The sequence below is a fragment of the Mercenaria mercenaria genome, chromosome 2 (genome assembly GCF_021730395.1).
Source record: "Mercenaria mercenaria strain notata chromosome 2, MADL_Memer_1, whole genome shotgun sequence".
Lineage (NCBI taxonomy): Eukaryota > Metazoa > Mollusca > Bivalvia > Venerida > Veneridae > Mercenaria > Mercenaria mercenaria.
The window spans coordinates 91,029,577-91,050,036 of NC_069362.1; the positions used below are offsets into that span (position 1 = coordinate 91,029,577).

The window sequence follows — 20,460 nt, forward strand, 5'->3', positions numbered from 1 at the left end:
AAGTGTCCCCTGGGGCGGGGTCAATATTGACCACGGGGGTCATGATTTGAACAAATTTTGTAGAGGTCCACTAGGCAATGCTACATGTCAAATATCTAAGCTCTAGACCTTCTGGTTTATTTTTAGAAAATTTTGAAGATTTTTCTATGTACAATCAAGTAATGGGCGGGGTTAATTTGACCCCGGGGGTCATGATTTGAACAATTTTGTAGAGGTCCACTAGGCAATGCTACATATGAAATATCTAAGCTCTACGCCTTCTGGTTTATTTTTATAATTTTTTTTTAAAGATTTTCCTATGTAAAATCAAGTGACCCCTGGGGCGGGGTTAATTTTGACCCCGGGGGTCATGATTTAAACAATTTATAGAGGTCCACTAGGCAATGCTACATGTCAAATATCTAAGCTCTAGGGCTACTGGTTTTTGAGAAGAAGATTTTTTAAGATTTTCCTATGTAAAATCAAGTGACCCCTGGGGCTGGGTCAATTTTGACCTCGGGGTCATGATTTGAACAAATTTGGTAGAGGTCCACTAGGCAATGCTTCATACCAAATATCTAAGCTCTAGGGCTTCTGGTTTTTGAGAAGAAGATTTTTAAAGTTTTTTCTTTCAGTTGCCATGGCAACCAGAGTTCTGCATGGAATTCAGTTGTTTGAACAATTTTTGTAGAGCTTCACCCAAGGAACATTCCTGTGAAGTTTGGACGAAATTGGCCTAGCGGTTTATGAGGAGATGTCGTTTAAAGTAAAAGTTTACGGACGACGGACAACGAACGGTGAGTGATCCTAATAGCTCACCCTGAGCCTTTGACTCTGGTGAGCTAATAAAAGCCCTAAGACCTGTGGTTTTGGACAGGAAGATTTTTAAAGTTTTTCCTTTTGGTTGCCATGGCAACCAGAGTTCTATATTGAATTCAATTCTCTGAACAATTTTTAAAAAAGACCATCCAAGGAACATCCCTGTGAAGTTTCATCAAAATTGGCCTGGTGGTTAAGGAGATGTTGTTTAAAGGAAAGTGTGGACAGATGCCGGACGGCCGGACGCCGGACGGTGAGCGATCACAATAGCTCACCCTGAGCACTTTGTGCTCAGGTGAGCTAAAAACAGAAAAGAAAATGACAAATAAATGTGAATGCAACAGAAAACATGTAAAGATTTTTTACCCTTGTTGTGTGTTTGAGAGTTACTAAGAAACAATATGGCAAAATGAAAGCACTTAAAAAAGAAATGTAGAAGTGTGGGGATGTGGGGGTGCTGGGTGTATAAAAGTACAGTGGGGGTGGGGGTATGAGGGACATTAAGGAACAATATAAGATAAAAGATATATCTTAGTGGAGTGGGGAGACTGAAACAGGGGGATATAAGATAAAGCTCAGAGTGTCAAAACTGTCACAATATATGCTTGTCACAGCAAATTGCTTTTGACTTTTAATGATAGAATGAAACTGAGAAGCTAGGCATACAACTTTACCCGATGCTGAATTACAAATCTGACTCCAGTGACCTTGACCTTTGAGGTACCTGACCCTGAACCAAAAGATATCTGACCCTTACTAAGATAAATCCTTTTGTGTGGATTGAAGATAGAGACAATAGTTAAGAAGACAAACTGAAATTGCCATAAAACTTTAACCTGAAAGAAATGCCAACAACAACAGTGAATGCTGGGGTAAATTCAACAGAACTCTTATTCTTCGAATAGTCAAGCTAAAAACTTTTATTTATCATACTTTGACAATTCATGTTGACTTTTTGTCAAAACTATGTCAATACAACAAATAACAAGAGCTGTCTGTGAACAACAACACTTGAATATTCAGATGCCTTATCAAAAAGAAGTTGACAATGAATACAATGACAGCAACTACAGTAAAACTCCAATCACTGAAAGTCACAAGGGAATGAGCATCATTAATTTTCTTAGTCATCCTGTTTTCAAGTTTCCAAACAAAAAAAAATATCAGTGCTATTACTAAATGTGATTAATACCCCAAGATGCTGCTTTGATACTAGGAAAGTAAACTGTTGCCTGTTGCAATCATGACCTTTGAAGGTCAAGTGTAATATTAACCTGGGACCTAGTGACCTGGGTTGTACACTGTGCAAGTTGCCTTGACGAGTTTAACAACTGATGCTACTTTTATGAAAATCCTTCCAGTGGTTTAGATTATATATAGAGAGCACAAGATTGATGGAAGAACAGACAGACAGATGGACCAACAGACCAACTGACAGACATGCATGACTCCAATATAGCCCCCAAATACTTTGTATATGGGGGTATAATAAAAGACTTGAGACCAAACGAAAAGCTCAAGTGAGCCATCCATGCCTGAGTGGTATTTCACTGATGTACCAAAAAAAGCAAAGAATTTCTTTTAAAGTAAATCATAGATACCAGCTTACATACAAAATCTTGGGCATAACAGTAACAAACTAAACTAGAGTTATGGAAGTTATACTGCATATCAGATCATCACAGGGAACAAGTCTGTGATGTTTCAACATATTCCAACTAATGGTTTACCGTTAATGCGATACCATCTTTGATACAAACACACTAAACAAGAGCTGTCAGAAGAGACAGTTCCACTATTTTGGTGTTTGATATAGAAATAGGGTATATCTCAGGAAACTAAAGCCATCATTGGATTGATACGTAACCCGAGAAGGATGATGAAGCTGGAAAACAATTTAAGTTTCACTCAAAGCAATTCAGTAATAACATGTATAGAGTGGAATGCATCAAAACATTAACCTGAATATCTAAGCATAAAAAGTACACAATTCATGGAATATTTCTGCCACAATTACATGTGGAAAAACTATTTCAAGACTTTGTATGAATCAAATCAATGTAGTAATAACTGAGAGAAACTGAGTGAAAATGCATCAAAATTTTAACCTGAAATTCTAAATAATTCAGGGCATATTTTAAATTTATGAAATATTTGAGCTGAAGTTACAGACCTTTTGTAATGCTCCATCTGTGATGATATATTATGACAACTATCTTTTGTTAAAATCAAAACAGAGATAAAGCAAAGGTACATCAGAACTTTAATCTAAGTAAAAAAGTGGGCATTAATCATTAAATTTTGGTGCAAGAGTTAAAGCATTTGTTTCATATGATGTGAGTGGTGATGGGGAACAATAAAGAAAATCAATGAAGTAACTAGAGACGCTTTTGAGAAAAGCGCATGTCTCCCACAACTGCCTAATGAATAAGAGCTGTCCGTAAGACAGCGCGCTCAACTTTTTCAGTGCTTTACTCTGAACCAGAGCTTTGCCAGTAAAAAAATTCCAAGTTAAAAAGGGACATAACTCTGTCAAAATTCAAACCAGAGTTATGGGAATTGTGTCTCCTGGTGTAGACTTTGACAGTAAATAACTACGTTGAGTTTCAAGTCAAAAGCTTTAATAGTAACAGAGATATTTGACTTTATCAAAAATTTTAACAACAAGAGCTGTCTCCATAGGATGACACATGCCCCCGATGGCACTTTGAATGAATAGTTATGGCCGATGTTAGAGTTTAGGACCTTTGACCTACGGACCTGGGTCTTGTGCGCGACACGTCGTCTTACTGTGGTACACATTCATGCCCGATAATTTTAAAATCCATGCATGAATAACAAAGATATGGACCGGACACGCCCATCAATGCACTATCATGAAATATAACCTTTAATGTCTAAGTGTGACCTTGACCTTTGAGCTACGGACCTGGGTCTTGCGCGTGACATGTCGTCTTACTGTGGTACACATTCATGCCAAGTTATTTGAAAATCCATCCATGGATGACAAAGATATGGACCGGACACGAATGCACTACCATGAAAATGACCTTTAACGTCTAAGTGTTACCTTGACCTTTGAGCTACGGACCTGGGTCATGTGTGCGACACGTCGTCTTACTGTGGTACACATTCATGCCAAGTTATTTGAAAATCCATCCATGGATGACAAAGATATGGACCGGACACGAATGCACTATCATGAAAAATGACCTTTAACGTCTAAGTGTGACCTTGACCTTTGAGCTACAGACCTGGGTCTTGCGCGCAACACGTCGTCTTACTGTGGTTCACATTCTGGCCAAGTTATTTGAAAATCCATCCATCGATGATAAAGATATGGAACGGACACGAAAATTGCGGACAGACCGACAGACTGACGGACAGACAGACGGTTCAAAAACTATATACCTCCCTTCGGGGGCATAAAAATTCCAAGTTAAAAAGGGGCATAATTCTGTCAAAATTCAAATACGAGTTATGTGGATTGTTTCTCCTGGTGTAGACTTTGATGGTAAATAAGTATTTTAAGTTTCAAGTCAAAAGCTTTGATAGTAACAGAGATATTTGACTTTATCAAAAACTTTAACCAAAAATTCCAAGTTAAAAAGGGGCATAATTCTGTCAAAATTCAAATCAGAGTTATGGGAATTGTGTCTCCTGGTGTAGACTTTGACAGTAAATAACTATTTTAAGTTTCAAGTCAAAAGCTTTAATAACAACAGAGATATTTGACTTTATCAAAAATTTTAACAAAAAGTTCTAAGTTAAAAAGGGGCATAATTCTGTCAACATTCAAATCAAAGTTATAGGGATTATTTCTCCTGGTGTAGACTTTGATGGTAAATAAGTATTTTAAGTTTCAAGTCAATAGCTTTGATAGTAACAGAGACATTTGCCTTTATCAAAAACTTTAACCAAAAATTCTAAGTTAAAAAGGGGCATAATTCTGCCAAAATTCAAATCAGAGTTATGAGGATTGTTTCTCCTGGTGTAGACTGTGATAGTAAATAACTATTTTAAGTTTCAAGTCAATAGCTTTGATAGTAACAGAAATATTTGACTTTATCAAAAACTTTAACCAACGCCGACGCCAGGGCGAGTGCAATAGCTCTACATTTTCTTCGAAAAGTCGAGCTAAAAATGACTAGTTTCTGTGGATGGTCTAGACAAATGGATCCAATCAGTAATTCAAGGGCCATAATTCAAAAGTGCCTAAGCGAAGTTGGCTAGTTATCGAACTTGGCCGAGGTCTTATTGTCAAACACATTTTGTTCAAGTTTGGTGAGGATCCAATGAAAAATGTTTGACTTAGAGTGCGGACAAGCTTTGTGACAGTGCTGCCCGATGAAAAATGACTAGTTTCTCTGGATGGTCTAGACGAATGGATCCAATCAGTAATTCAAGGGCCATAATTCAAAAGTGCCTAAGCAGATTTGGCTAGTTATCGAACTTGGCCGAGGTCTTATGGTCCAACACATTTTGTTCAAGTTTGGTGAAGATCCAATGAGAAATGTTCGACTTAGAGTGCGGACAAGCTTTGTGAGAGACAGACACACTGACTGGAGTAAATCAATATGTCTCCCACACCACTGTGTGGTGGGAGACATAATAACAGAGATAAAGTGAAACTGCATCAAATCTTTAACCGAGGGGTTGTGGGGGGGGGGGGGGGGGGGGGGGAAACAGACACCAACATTAAGGCAAGTAATGTAGCTCTCCATATATTTTATTTTGTCATACAAAAACTAACAAGAAGGCCGTAATGGCCCTAAGTCGCTTACCTGAAACTGACACAATGAATCATAAAAATTAACAGCAGCTGTGTTTAGCATAAAAGACATAAAACAGGTAAAGTGTCAAGACCAAATTTGATGAAGATCCATCAAGTGGATCATGAGCAGCTATTAATTTTTTTTCTATTTTTAGCTCTAGCAGTCCCTAAGAGGGACCGATTCTACGATGCTTTGATGAAGATCAATCAAGCAGTTCATGAGAAGAAGTTGTTTACAGATTTGTTCTAGCTTTAGCTCTTATGGTCCTTAAAAGGTGCCAAATGCCCCACCTTGCCCCACTAATCTAAGACAGGATCTTAAAATGATATTACAGACCAAGTTTGATGAAGATCCATCAAGCAGTTCATGAGAAATCATTTAAAGGTTTTTTTTTCTATTTTTAGCTCTATCGGCCCCTAAAAGGGGCTAAGAGCCCTCATCTGGATAAATTTGAGAAAGAACCTTGCCAGGATGCTACAGACTAAGTTTGGGGTAATTCTGACCAATAGTTTCAGAAGCTGGAACATCCACCTATACAGGTAAGCTAATAAAATACTACCATACTGTGTACTTACACTCTTGTTAACAGCCTGTTTATTACTGTCTTCCCAGATATAGGTGACATAAAAACAACTGGAATTACAATTACTGGCTGGATGTGTCCATTTCATGATTATGTCAGTACTGGACTTGACAGCAGCCTTCACATACTGCGGTGGTGTTGGCAGCAAGCCTGAGTAACAAAAAAAATAACATTTATATTTAGTCAATGATGTATATACTGTGTAATCATTTATATTCATGGAGGAGGGGAAGGTCATTTTCATGGATATTGTGGATGACTCTATCAATGAAATTAAATCCTGAAGAACAAATAAAATTTCAAATTTCCATTCAGTTTCTTTTCGGAAGCCAAATTTTACCTATCCATATTCCATGAAATAACTGTTTTTGCCATAAACCACCAAATTTCATGTCCATGAAATTAAAGGATTTCCCCGTAGATCTATTTGCACAGCAGACTAACTATTTCTCCTAATAAGGTTTTGACTATCACCTTCAAGTATAGAATAAAGTTAGGGCAAAGCCTTAAATTACAGAATTAACTTAGGCTACAGCCTTCAAATATGAAATGAATTTAGGCTATGGCATATATCATGGGATGAATTTAGGCTTAAACATTCAAATATCGAAACGATGTTACCTCAATTTTTTTCTGTAGTGGACTATTCGATCTTATCTCAAAACCAGTAGATATGGAAACTAAGAACACATTAGAGAGTCCACCGGCATTAACCTTTAGCTTGCTGGCGGTAAGTGATTCTGCATTTGCGACCAGTGCAGACCAAGATCAGCCTGCACATCCGTGCAGTCTGATCACGGTCTGCACTGTTCGCTATTCAGTCTGTAAATTTTCAGTGAACACCCCTTCAAATAATAAATGGTACTGCCCAAAATGAATGATGGACCAGTCCATTTTAGAAATTTAGCAGGCTAAAGGTTAAATAATGTAATGAATGTACAGAATGACACAATACAGGTTTATATTATATAATTAGGAAAAGAAGTTTATTCAAAAGGTGAATTATTTTTTTGTAGAAAAATTCCAATAGAGCTCCCTTATTTTATCCAAGTTTTAAGATATTCCTTTTCACACTCCCTATTAATAAATGGGATAGCAGTCAAAAACTCCTTTATATGACTGGTATAATACGGCTTGGTGTGAGCTATAGAGGACATGTTCTCTTGTTGGCTAGACATCTTCCTTGACCAGTTTCGTTCAGCAGTTGTGAACTTCTACAAAGGACTTGATGGTAATAACTAGGCCAGTTTATCATAGAACGTAGGTTGATTCCTGCCTCAGCCGTGATGATTCAACATAGATACAAATGTAGTTACCTTTCTGAGGCTAGATTTAATTTCTTGTCAAGACTTTCGACTCTATCTCGGAGTCTTCCTCTGGACTGTGATGTCAGGTAACAATGGTGGTCACATGACACAACCTTACGATAGACTTTCTATAGATCCTTTCAATATCATGGGATAACATCCGGGTTGTCAGTCATGAAGATAACACCGTGAGACATAAGATCAAAGAAGCAATTGAAATCATGAAAGGGGCCCCCCAATCAGAACGAAAATACAGGCTATGACCTCCGCCAGTCTATCGGAAGGCATACATGTGATCTCCCGCGTGGGAGGGTCAAAATCCCGATTTTTTCACCTTGCCTCCCGTCTCCCGACTAAAACCATAATTCTTCCGCTTTTGAACAAAAACAAAAAATCTATATTATGACTTGGTTGATAATTACCGAGGAGTGCCAAACATGTTTACACAGTAAATCAAAGTGTCACCGACTGTTGTGTATTATACATGTTTGACACGTAGCTGGAGGAAAGAGTTGTTTTTCACAGGTGAATTTTGATAACATGATTAATTGTTTTGATAAGGGATTAGACAAGCAGGGCCTTTTCCACCTGTCTCATGGGGCCGAATATCAACCCATTCTCAATGCCAATTAGGCTCCATTTTTTTACCAATGTGAAGCAAAAAAACTCCAAGTCACAAGAAATCATTCCCAGCTGAAATGAATTTTTGATTATTCAAAGAAAATAAAATCACATAAATAATTGTTGGAAAAACCAACCCAGTACTATTTTTAGAACATGAATGTTATTTCCCCTTATGCAGTTACGCCATTTTCTTCCAATGTTTACCAAATTAATTTGCTAATAAATCGGACTTATTTCATTGAAAATTGGATGAAAACACACACTCATTTGTATGATAACATCAATCTACATTATTTTGGTAAGGGTAAATACATGTTGATGCATTTCTGTTTTCTGTTTTTCATGTCAAAATCATTATCAGTATTTTCATACGAAAGTGGGTGGGGTAAGGAATTTACATAATTTATGGGTTGTGTTCAGACCAATTTAGGGCTTCGTTTTTTTCTTCAGTCCTCGAGTAGAATAATGTTAATGCATGTTCACCACCATTCCAGACCTAAATTGAGACTTTGTTTCAACAAATTTAATCTGTTTAACTTCTGTAAAACAGCATGCTCGACTTTTCTCAGTGATTGACTCTGAATTAAAGCTTTGCCGGTAAAAGGGGCAGTTAAAGCTTTGCTAGTAAAAGGGGCATAATAGTCAATAGCTTTGAATGTAACAGATATATTGGACATTATATAAAACTTTAACCAAAAAATGTAAGTTAAAAAGTGGCATAACTCTGTCAAAATTCAAATCAAGAATTATGAGGATCAATTGTTTCTTCTGGTGTAGACTTATGTGTTATTTTGTAGCCTAAAATTTTGGATTTTATCACCAAGTTTTGTGTCCGCGCGCTTAATTTATGTCGATAAAAAACCTCCAGTTTTGAGACCCCAACTCCAGCTGAAAAATGGCAAACCTCCAGTTTTGGGATTCTGAACTTATCACATGTATGTCAGAAGGTCATGTCCACCATCGTCATGTGACATCAGAGTCCTGAGGAAGACTCTGAGATGGAGTTGAAAGTCTCGACAAGAAATTAAATCAAGTCTCAGAAAGGTAACTATTTACATTGAATAAGACAATTTTAGCTTGCATTATGTGCAGCATGTTGCTGCATATTGCTTATATACTCTCTGGTGCCAGTTGGTGCCAGTGCCGTTACTGGAGCCAGTATGAGAGGCCAGTTTGGCTTTTTCATGGCTAACTGGGATACTCTTAGTGCCTGATTTGTGCTGGTATCTACTTTTAGCGATGCTGTGGTGACAGCAGTGATATATTTTTAGTGGTGCTGGTATGGTGCCGGTTTTTAAATCAGTGCTGGTAGTGCCAGTGATGATCTTTTTTTTAACTGTGCCGGAATGGCGCAGTTTATGTTAGCTCTTATCCAGTTTCGATCAAGAGTATAGAGAAAAACGTAGAGTATTTTATGCAAACAGAACACATATCTTAAGATTAGATTAATATTTCATTTTGCATATTTATACAGAGCAAGTTGAATGCTTGCATAGCTCTGCAAGGCTGATGTACAGCTTCTCTATATCTTCCTCTTGCTTGGAGACTTGTTTTTGAATCAATGTTTTGTGATTATTCAGTCCGTCTTCTACATTTATATACCGGTATTCTGGTTTTTAATGTGTCCCCCTAAGAACCTTACACATATCTTATATAGGAATGCCTCTTTGCAAAGAAGCAGCAATATAGATCCCAAGTACATATGTAGAGTCTCAAGGCATTGAAGACTACATACAAACGTGCAGCAATAGTATGATATCAAATCAATGAGATCATACGTTGTGATCCAGTGACAGAAAAAAACACCAATATAAGATGCAACAGGAAATACTATCCGATCCACTAGCTTCAAACTCTCCACCCAGTAGGGACTGAATGGGAACACTCAACCACTTCATTTCACTTTTTCCTTTATTTTGACTAGTTGTTTATGAAAAGAGTCCTAAAACTGACCAATAGCAAAACTGCGTTCCAAGTCTAGTCTCCAAACTCACTGCAGTACAGTCTGCAACAATGGAAGTCTCTGATCTGTATCTACTTACATTCTACCACTAGAAGGATGCCAAATACAAACAGATTTCTCTTAAAGCTTACCTTGTCCTTCAGTGAAACAGGACAAAATCGGTCCCAGAAATTTGAGACAAAGAGCAGCTGTTATGTCCCTTGACCCCGGTTGACCCTGACAATAATGCATACACTCTGGCGAAAATCCTGGAATCTTTTTCCTGCAACACTGGCTGTGATCACGTCCATCTGTAAGCAATCATATTCAGGTTAAAAGATTTAATAGGTAATTTTTGCCCTCCTTACTTCATTATCTTCATTTCATTTCCTTATGAAGTATACATATTCTATCTTAATGGGTAGAATTCCTTTAGTTTTAATAGTACAATAAAATAGCACATAGTCCACTATCTCACAACACTACATATAAAACAAACTCCCTCTACTCCAAAACAAACATACGGACATACCTGCACCACAAGCTATGATTTTATCAATGTCATTATAACAGTTTTTTGTATCAAGGTCTTCCCTCACACCAGACAGACATGATGACTGGCAATCACTTGATATATTGCTCTTGGAACAACATTCTGAAAACAATAAAAACATCATCATTGTATGACACATCATATACCACTATCAAAATGCTTGACAGAAACATTACTGAACATTAAGCAAGAGCTTCTAGAACATGAACCCCCCCCCCCCCCATCTTGATGCATTCAGTAGCCACACAAGGAACAGAAATTATTTGGTCACTGTGCACTGGATATTTGACGTACTGACCTCAAGTCAATAATCATGAGTCATTTACCAGTCATAAGCAGCCTCTGTATCAAATGTGATCTTAGACAAAAGCATTCTCTAGTTATTTGGCAAAACCAGTTCTACTGTTCTGGGTCAATGTGACCTTGACCTTTGGCCTGAATCAATAGGGGTCATCTGCTGGTCATGATCAACCTTCCTATCAAGTTTCGTGATACTAGGCCCAAGCATTCTCAAGTTATCGTACAGAACCGGTTTAACTGTTCTGGGTCACTATGACCTTGACCTATGATCAACATCCCTATCAAATTTTGTGAACCTAGGCCCAAGCGTTCTAACGTTATCGTCCGGAACCCGTTTAATTGTTCCGGGTCACTTTGACCTACTGATCTCAAAACCAATAGGGGTCATCTGCTGGTCATGACCAACATCCCTATCAGCTTTCATGATACTAGGCCCAAGCCTTCTTGAGTTATCATCTGGAAACCGATTGGTCTACGGACCAAATGACATCAGCAAAACAACATATCCCTCCTTCTTTGAAGTGCTGCATAATAAACTACTTTATTTCATGTGAACTAGATGGAAACTGCTGGAGGAATTGTAAACACAAGTCTATGTTATGGACAGAGAGGCTGATGGATGGTAATTCCAAACACTATATGCTGCCCCAATTTTTGGACGCAGCATAGAAAATTATAAACTACTTCAATGACTTGTTTGCAAGATAATACATAGATTCATACATTAAAAATTCCTAATATTAAAGTTTAAAGTTCAGTAAAAGGTGCTATATTTTACTGTAATGAAAGGTCACATTATAACCTTTTCTGAAGCCTAGTGATATCACAGAAGATCTCTAACTTCGTGATATATTCATATGCATAAGAACTCCAAACTCAGGTTATTATACAATAAACCTAAGTTTGATACTTATTATTTCTTAATATTTTAATATATTTACTGTCTGAAAAATTCTAAAATGATCAATGCTAGGGCAAATAAAGTTTCATAATTAAATTGTAATCTAGATGTTGTTTTACCTTCTCTATCATGCCACAACTGCATCCATTCTTCTTCTGTCTTATCTGAGGGCACTAAAATATAACATTAAACTATTTAATGCCTGAACTGCAGGACCTACTGTTTAACTTACCTTTTCCATATCACAGTTTTTACATATTTCTCTTTAAGGAGACCTCTGTTATAATGTACTGGACAATTTTCTTCATATAAGTTTGAAATAAAGGAACACCAGAAGGGTAACTGAATGTCATAGTCAGACATCCCAACTTTTTCTGAATGCAAAGTGTGAGTTTTTGCTTTCCAAAGTGGGAGATTGAGGTGTTCAAGTGGGAGATTTTATACCGCGGTAATTATGTTCATGATAACGAAGCTTTTAACAAATCTAATGATAATATAAACTTATAAATTTGCCCTTATAAAATCACTAGTCTTAAAAAATTCACTTGTCTATATCTTATTATTCATGCATTTTTAATGTTTTGGAACAATAATACATGAAGCCTTCTGTGCAAAATTAAATAGTTATGGCACTTTAAGCACTATGTCTAAATTCAAAACACCACTGAGAATTAAACCTGCACTTTTATTTCTTTTGTTGGAAAGAAGGCTCCCCAGGTGAATTTTACATGACAAACAGTGCAGCTGTTTGAACTGTAAAAACAAAATGTATATAGCTAAAAGAATAAAAGTTCAAGCAATAGAAAATTTACTGTTTGATTCTCATCCCTGTCAACCAGTATTTAAAACCCCTCGCTCAAATACTTTTATTGATCAAAATCCTGTTATCCAAAATTGAATGTCTGGGTATTGTTACACTTTCGTAGATTTGCCTAAATCTCCAGTTAAAAGGATGTGTTTGACAAATTGTTATGATGCAAAGACAGTTTAACAGCATTTGATAGTAAGTGATATTAAAATTTACCATGACATTTCCTCTTACCAAAATGATTTTAAGAGAAACGTTTTTTAAAACCTAACAGGTTGGACTCGGCGACCATCTACTTTCGATTTCAAAAAAGTTACAGAAAAAGGTGCCAAAATTTGATTGAATTTAATTAGATATCTAATGTCTGGATTTTCATTTCAATTGTGACACATTAATCAACACCTGGCTTTGTTGAATCGTGTAATAAACAATAATCAGCACGGGTAGAATAAGGTGCGAAAATATCCGAAAGGTGTTGTTTACAGACTCATGTATACGTACAGTATCAGATAGGCGCAAAGAAGTGGATTATTTCATAATTTTTTTTTTATTGTTGTTTATGTTGTTTTGTTTGTTTTTTTTTTAATCGGGAGATTGAGACTTCTGATCGGGGTGATCGGGTTTTACAACCAGAATCGGGAGAAACCCGATCGGATCGGGAGAGTTGGGATGTCTGCATAGTATATCTTCATGTATAACCAAACTACAAGTCTTTACTTCTCTAGGATATTTTGCCATACTCCAATTTTGGACTTTTTTACAATTAAAACGATGTTGTATTATTGATGTTTTGATAGTCATGACAATAACATAACAGACTTTTGGAATATCATCAAAATGGGGAAAAAAACAACTTCTGAATAAGACTCTTATCCCTACATGGATGTATTGTCAGCTGACATATTGATACAAAATCTGTAATCAACGACAGCCATATATTTGCCAATGTATTTATAGTAAACTAGGTTGGGGGTTACAAAATTGAGTTTGGAGACCAGTCTGAAGACTCCAGCATATGACTTGGTTGATTCTGAGATCAGTTTTGAAATTGACCAATGATGAGGCTGCATTGCTGAGACTGGTCTCCAAATTGTAATTTTGACATGTTTTACTTTCATTTTTCAGTGGAGGTAAGTCAATTATCAACCATAGCCAAAACATTCCAAAATATGGCATTCATGTAAATTTCATAATTTTACATAGTGGTAATGGTGTGTTATAATTACCTGCACTAGTATATGCTACAATGGTATTTGACGGTGTGCTCTGACCCTTCTCATTAATTGAGGTGACACGGAAGTAGTAGACTGTGTCTGGCTTTAGATCCTTCACAGCATAATATGTATGGTTAGTGCTCAGTTGCTGTAATAAATTAAAATGAATCTGTTTCTGTCCATTGCATATTCAGGAAAACTTTCATGCCATGAGCTAACAGTTATGAACTATCACATTTAACATTACAAAATTAGTCTAGTGATTTCCAATGTAAAAAAAAACAGGCCTGCAATTCTTTGTGAAACTACTTATTTCACAGCTAAATATTTGTGATCAGTAATTAAATTTGATTTGAACTTCTACTGTGCATAATGCCCATATATAAATCAATGCCATATGATGGTTTGATGTAAAAAAACAACCTCCACATGTAAAGACTGGAACCCAGTTGGTCTCCTGACAGACTTATCAATCAAATGACTTCTGGGTCCCAGACTCAAGCAAGACTGATCAGTCAAATGAATTTTATGGTCCCATGCTCAGTTAAAACCGATCTGTCAAATTACTGTTATGGTCCCAGACTCAGTTGAGACTGATCAATCAAGTTAATTTTATGGTCCGAACTCAGTTAACACTTTTCGATCAAATGACTTTTAGGGTCCAAGATTCAGCTAGGACTGACCAATCAAATGACTTTTATGGTCCAAACTCAGTTAATACTGATCAATCAAATACTTTTAGGGTCCAAGATTCAGTTAAGACAGATCGATCAAATGACTTTTAGGGTTCAAGACTCAGTTAAGACTGATCAAACAAATAACTTCTGGGTTCCAGACTCAGTTAGGACTGATCAATCAAATGTGTTTTATGGTCCAAGACTCAGTTAGGACTGATCAATTAAATGATGTTCCAGACTCAGTTAGGACTCATCAATCAAATGACTTTTATGGTCCAAGTTTCAGATAAGACTGATCAATCAAATGACTTTTAGGGTTCCAGACTCAGTTAAGATTGATTATTCAAATGACTTCTGGTTCACAGACTCAGTTAAGACTAATCAATCAAATGTTTTTTAAGGTCCAAGACTCAGTTAGGACTGATCAATTAAATGACTTTTATGGTTCCAGACTCAGTTAGGACTCATCAATCAAATGACTTTTATGGTCCAAGACTCAGATAAGACTGACTGATCAAATGACTTTTAGGGTTCCAGACTCAGTTAAGACTGATCATTCAAATGACCTCTTGGTCACAAACTCAGTTAAGACTAATCAATCAAATGACATCTGGGTCGCAGACTCAGTTGAGACTGATCAATCAAAACACTTATGGGTCACAGACTCAGTTAGGACTAGGGGTGGGTATTGCCATGAAAATTGGTATTGCGATATATTGCAATAGTGTATGTGGATATTGCAATATACTGGGATATATTGTACCAATTATTAATGAAAAAAACATGATGAATCATACTGTTTTTTTCAAATTTATTCAATTAAAAATGAGTAAAATGACTAGTAGTATCAACAACTCGAGTGTTTGCTCCACCTTCTCAATAAATAAAAATACCAGTAAACAAAAAAATAAAAAGTTTTTACTAGATTATGGGGAGTATTGTCAATTTGTCATACACAAATAATATTAACTGTTGATGATTTTGCCTTTATTTTCAACAATCTCGAAGTCCGACATGTTGCTATCATGCTATGACGCCGATTACCGGATATTCATAAGCGAAAGTAGACTGCGTCAAAATATTATTTAGTTTATTGTGCGGCACTACATTCGGTTTACGGATACAATCATATAACACAGGTTGCTCAATTCACCGATTATAAACGAGGAAAGTGGTATAGCTGTTGTATGAATAATAAATTCTAGTTGACAGAAAAATTACTAATGAGTCCCTGACAAATACGAAATTATATTCATCTAAATTTTCTTATTGGTTTTATTATGTGGAATTGGGTCCGTAAAATAGCTGTAAACCAGTCTGCTACCTGCACCGGAAATGAAAAGAGAAAAATGAAAACAAAGTTGAATCGTGCTGGCAAGAAAAGGATTTTTTGTGTGAATCTTCTTGGTTTACGTTAGTGTTACTTAATGTGTGTGGAAACTCAGTTAGGGCTGATCAATCAAATGACTTTTATTGTTTCAGACTCAGTCAAAAATGATCAATCAATCAAATGACTTCTGGGTCCAAAACTCAGTAATGACTGATCAAACTCAGTTATGACTGATCAATCAAATGACTTTTGGGTCCCAGATTCAGTTAGGCCTGATCAATCAAATGACTTTTGGTTCCCAAACTCAGTTAAGACTGATCAATCAAAGATTCTGGGTCCCTGACTCAATTAAGACTGATCAGTCAAATAACTTCTGGGTCCCAGACTCAGTTAAGACTGATCAGTCAAATAACTTCTGGGTCCCAGACTCAGTTAAGACTAATCAATCAAATGACTTCTGGGTCCCAGATTCAGCTAAGCAGTATTGCAGGCATTTTCATTTTGTTCATGAAAAAGGGATAAAAAGTGAAATAAACTACAGGATTATTATGTTAACAAACATGCATCTTCAAAATGTCCTTGTAACTGATATGCCGATCAAAAATATAATACCCGGCCATTGTGAAAACATACCGACAATTTTAACAGAGGACCACTATAATTTATAGAAAGCAACTTTTCATTTACCACAACTTTGAGCTTCCTTGTCTCTTGTTTTTTTACCTGTTCAACATATAAAATTTCTAACTGGCAGTGCTGTAAAACTGGTACTCATCACAAAAATAAAACAGCCATATTAGCCATGGGCAAAACAGCAAGCATCATGCCTGCCTTGAATGGTAACAACCTGTGAAATCACGAGTTTGCCAGTAAAACTCATTGGCAGGAACGTCAGAGTGCTCAATTACTGTAGTCATCTAATACTTGTACTATAATAAACCTGGAGATGTAACAGATCTAAGGACATAATAACAGGGCTTGTTTACTGAAATCACATAGTAAACTACAGATAAAGGTCACCTTCATCCAGTATCTGTTATCCATGGAGTATTCCACTGTATAGCTGGTGATGTTTGGTCCTCCTGGAGGTTTCCAGTCTAGTATTATAGAATATTGCTCTATCTTCTTCACTTCAACCTCCTCTGGTGACCTTGGCAATACAGCTAGATAAAAATAGAAATGACACATGATGCAATCACACAGTTAGATAAAAATAGAAATGGCACATGATGCAATCACACAGTTAGATAAAAATAGAAATTGCACATGGTGCAATCACACAGCTAGATAAAAATAGAAATGGCACATGATGCAATCACACAGCTAGATAAAAATAGAAATGGCGCATGATGCAATCACACAGTCTGATAGAAATAGAAATATCTTATGAAAATCACTATTATAATGATACTGAGAAAAGAGGTCCCTTGAAGAAACACCAATTTATTACCTACATATACATTTTCCATTCAAAATACAGACTGTATCAAACAAATTGATACAATATCTTGTATCATCATCGTCTTGCTGTATTCTGAAATGATACCAACCTAGTCTCTTGTCTGACAAACTATTTATTATTCTAATATCCATACTTTAGACAGAGCTCAAAGTCTGAGTCAAAATTTCAACCAAATTAAACTTAATTGTTAAATGATAAATGCACCACATATAGTTACAGTATTCCTACACCCCTACACCAATTATTGAGTATAAGTCCGCTGACATTGTGATATCTTGCTACATCACACACTACTGAGTATTCATCAATTAATGAATTTGTGTACTGTCTTTTTCCAATGAAAATTGTTTTTCTTGGAATTTGCATACTGTTTATGGGGTAGAAAATGCAGAAACAGGTCATGAAAGGTAAATTACACTAGTGTGTTATCAGGGCCAGGACAACAGAAAATGTAACAAAAGCAAGAAGGTCACGGACTATGAATGCTCACCTGTGTAAAAGGTTTCAAGTGCGTTTGTATAACGTAATGGTACAAGTAAAGAGTTAGCTTTACATAAATATCACGAAGTTCTAGCTATTATGGATTAAAAGAAGAAGATATTCAAAGTTTCTTTTATATTAGCCTAGTTCATATACATGTCACACACATGGGCATGGCCATTTTTGAACCCTGGGGAATAATTTGAACAATTAAGGTTGACAGTCAAACCGATATCTTATGCCAAATATCAAGGCTCTAGCTATTATGGATTCAGAGAAGAATATTTTCCAAGTTTCTTATATATAAGCCTATAGTAAGTACATGTCACAAACAGAGGCGATGCTATTTTTGACCTTAGGGCAATACTTTGAACAATTATGGTAGAGTCAAACCCTTATATCACAAGCCAGATATCAAAGCTCTAGCTATTATGGCTTCAGAAAAAAAGATTTTCAAAGTTTAAATATAAGCATATAGTATATACATGTCACACCCAGAGGAATAGCCATTTTTGACCCTATGGTAATAATTTGAACAATTATGGTAAAACATGCCAAATATCAAGGCTCTAGCTATTATCGCTTCAGAGAAGAAGATTTTTAGAGTTTTTTTAACCATAGTGAGCCATATGTTCAATAGACTGGAATCATTTGAACAACTTTGAAAGAGGGCCACCTAGAGATCTTTGCTGTTAAGTTTCATCAAAAGCCATTCAGTAGTTTTGGAGATGTTGTTTGAAGATATTTTTAAAGGAAAGTGACCATGCCCTTGGTGGCAATGTTTTTGACAAATCTGAATAATTTTAACAATCTTTGTAGAAGGTCACACAAGGACAATTTGCATGAAATTATTTTACAAGAGGGCCATAATGGCCTGATATCGCTCACCTGTTATCATTGCACTTTACTTAGGACAAGAAGGTCAAATGAGAACAATCACAATCACACAATAACATAACAAGAGCACCACCAAGCGGGGCAATATATGCCCAAAGGATTACATCAGAGGTGGATAGGAGCAAAATTTTGACTGATGAAGCCCAAAGGACAGGAACAACAAAGGGAAGAAATTAAAAATAAATCTAAGTACTCAGAAAAAAAATCTAAGTCCAAACGACAGGAACAGGAAAGGGAAGAAATTAAACCAAAAAGAAAAAAATAACTAAAAATTGGAGGTACCATCCATGTTGTACCACAGAAAAGTGGTCTCGGTTTTTCACTACAGACATTAATAAAAAAGTTACTAAATAAGCTATTTATAGTAACATAAAAGGGAAGTAATTAAAAAAAAATTATTGTAAGTGAACAAAAGAAGGATCTGCCAAATAAAAACAAGAGCACTGCAATGCAACGCAAATGCAGAGCAATATAAACACAAAACAAAGTCATATGACCATTGACCCCTAAGTGTGAAGTGAGCCATCCGAAACATATGCTTTGCACGTCGTTTCGATGAGGTGAACATTTGTGTTAGGTTTCTTTGAAATCCTTCAAGGGGTTCAAAAGTTACAGAGCGGAAGGGAAATTGCTAACTAACAGACAGACAGGCAGACGGACACCAAGGCAATAACAAAGTACATCCCTTCGGGCGTATTAAAGGAATCGAGATCTTATGGTGATACAAGTTGTGTGCAAGTTTGGTTAAAATAAAATCATAAATGAAGCTGCTATTGTGCACACAAGGTCAAAATAGCTAATTTTGGCCCTTTCAGGGGCCATAACTCTGGAACCCATTACGGGATCTGGCCAGTTCAAGAAAGGAACCAAGATCTTATGGTGACACAAGTTTTGTGCAAGTTTGATTAAATTCAAATCATAAAAAATGAAGCTGCTATTGTGCGGACAAGGTCAAAAAAGCTAATTCTTGCCCTATCAGGGGCCATAACTCTGGAACCCATAATTGAAACTGGCCAGTTCAAGAAAAGAAACAAGATCTTGTGGTGATGCAAGTTGTGTGCAAGTTTGGTTAAAATCAAATCATAAATGAAGCTGCTACTGTGCAGAAAAGGTCAAAATAGCCAATTTTGGCCCTTTCAGGGTCCTCAACTCTGGAACCCATTATGGGATCTGGCCGGTTCAAGAAAGGAACCAAGATCTTATAGTGATACAAGTTGTATGCAAGTTTGGTTAAAATAAAATCATAAATGAAGCTGCTATTGTGCAGACAACGTCAAAATAGCTAATTCTGGCCCTTTCAGGGGCCATAACTCTGGAACCCATAATGGAATCTGGCCAGTTCAAGAAAGGAACCAAGATCTTATAGTGATACAAGTTGTATGCAAGTTTGGTTAAATAAAATCATAAATGAAGCTGCTATTGTGCAGACAAGGTCAAATAGCCAATTCTGGCCCTTTCAGGGGCCATAACTCTGGAACCTATAATGGGATCTGGCCAGTTCAAGAAAGGAACCAAGATCTTATGGTGATACAAGTTATGTGCAAGTTCAGTTAAAATAAAATCATAAATGAAACCACTATCGTGCAGACAAGAAATTGTTGACGGACACACACAAAAGCTCACCTTGTCACTATGTGACGGTGAGCTAAAAAATCGGGCCAGCAGATTCATACAAGGATTTTTTTTTAAGTTCTACTATATCCTTAGGACTACCAGCACATTTTTATGCAATCTTGCCAGGCATATGTATGTTTTTGACAACACAGAAAATGATGTCAGACGACCTTCAGCTTTTTCCTGAAGGAAAGA

The 20,460-nt window shown here is 36.4% G+C and overlaps 1 protein-coding gene across 1 annotated transcript in view; it reads right to left on the reverse strand.

Annotated features, from left to right (window-relative positions):
• LOC123564559 (Ig-like and fibronectin type-III domain-containing protein 1) overlaps nt 1–20,460 on the reverse strand; it is a 95,613-nt gene that overhangs the window by 24,786 nt on the left and 50,367 nt on the right. The window contains exons 17-22 of the mRNA XM_053527261.1: nt 16,833–16,975; nt 13,818–13,953; nt 11,903–11,956; nt 10,562–10,684; nt 10,182–10,340; nt 6,149–6,306 (exon numbers count right to left, since the gene is read on the reverse strand). Of these exons, the coding sequence (XP_053383236.1) occupies nt 6,149–6,306; nt 10,182–10,340; nt 10,562–10,684; nt 11,903–11,956; nt 13,818–13,953; nt 16,833–16,975 (773 nt within the window). The remainder of the gene's footprint in view (nt 1–6,148; nt 6,307–10,181; nt 10,341–10,561; nt 10,685–11,902; nt 11,957–13,817; nt 13,954–16,832; nt 16,976–20,460) is intronic.